We start from the raw sequence: 1,217 nt of genomic DNA on the forward strand, positions 1-1,217 counted from the left end.
CCAGTGCCACCACAACTGAAATTGAAATTGGGTGGATGTACTCCTCACTTTGGAAGCATTTGGACTCACCAGAATCTGCAGAACATGTTCAAAGACTCAAAAGGGCATTTCTGTGCATGCATGCAGAAAGGCAGGCTCTGACGACTGCAGGCTCTGCTGAAGCAGCAGACAGCTTCCTCAACTGCGAATGACAGTAACTTGAGAAAGGGATTGTATTACACCAACCACCTTTATCTGGGAATGCTGAGAGCTCTCCTTTAGGCCTCTGCAAGATCTCCCCAGACAAACACCTTTCTCTATGGCAGCTGGGGAGAACGACTGGAGAGAGAAGGACCACGCGGAGGCCTAGGCTGGGATGCAGCAGAACTTTATTGAATTGAAAGAGGAAAAGGAGGTCCTCTGAGTGAGCACCACGCTGCAAGGAGCACCAAGCGTAGCGCAGGAGTCTTTGCCCCTCGGGCAGGGTAGAGTCGGCACTGGCCTTTTGCCTGCCTGCCAGCACCCTGACAGGGAAAGGAGCAGCAGGTCCTTCCTCAGATGGGGCTTAGCAGGTGCTGACAAACCAGGGAGCAGAAGATGAGACAAAAGAGAGAGAGAAACAGGCAAGTTAGACAAGGGCCATATTTTCAGAGGGCCCAGGCACGTCTCTTCCTGCCTTCCTTTGCAGGGGGATTCGAGAGTGTTCAGCCCCTCTGAAAGCAACAGCTAGGGTCTCCATGCTCAGTCCATTTCCATCTTCTGGGTTCCAGGGGGTTCTTCTGTGGAGCTGCCTGCAGCAGCTTTAGCAAATTCTGCCACAGTAGCGGCTGCCGAGGCAGGAGAGGTCACAGCACCCGGAGTTGATGGGCACTCCGTTACAGCTGAGGATGTTACCAACGGCAGCGGAGGTGGAGGAGCCCACCACGGTGTTCTGTGGGAAGGAGCTGAGGATGGGGCCGGGCAGGGTCACCACCACGGGGGAGGGTTCGATGACAACGGTGGAGTTCTGGCACTGCCTGACACAGGGCTCGTTGCAGCTGTTGGCCAGCGGAGTGGGGCCGCAGGGCTGGCATGGCAGGCAGGGCTGGCAGCAGGGCTGGCAGGACATGTTGTGGGGCTGCAGGAGCACCTGGGAGAGAAGGCAGGGAGGACACATGGAGGCATGTGAGGGGCAGCGCGTCCACCCACCACCAGGGAGCCAAGGCACGAGCCGCACCGGCAGCAGGAGGCAGTGGCGG

The 1,217-nt window shown here is 57.6% G+C and overlaps 1 protein-coding gene across 1 annotated transcript; it reads right to left on the bottom strand.

The window, feature by feature from the left end:
• Positions 1–781: 781 nt before the first annotated feature.
• LOC104386565 (feather keratin Cos1-1/Cos1-3/Cos2-1-like) lies at positions 782–1,087 on the bottom strand. Its single transcript, XM_009995183.1, has one exon. The coding sequence runs from the start codon at positions 1,085–1,087 to the stop codon at positions 782–784; it is 306 nt and encodes a 101-aa protein (XP_009993485.1).
• Positions 1,088–1,217: the final 130 nt, after the last annotated feature.

Source organism: Chaetura pelagica, unplaced genomic scaffold, assembly GCF_000747805.2.
Source record: "Chaetura pelagica isolate M959 unplaced genomic scaffold, ChaPel_1.0 scaffold923, whole genome shotgun sequence".
NCBI lineage: Eukaryota > Metazoa > Chordata > Aves > Apodiformes > Apodidae > Chaetura > Chaetura pelagica.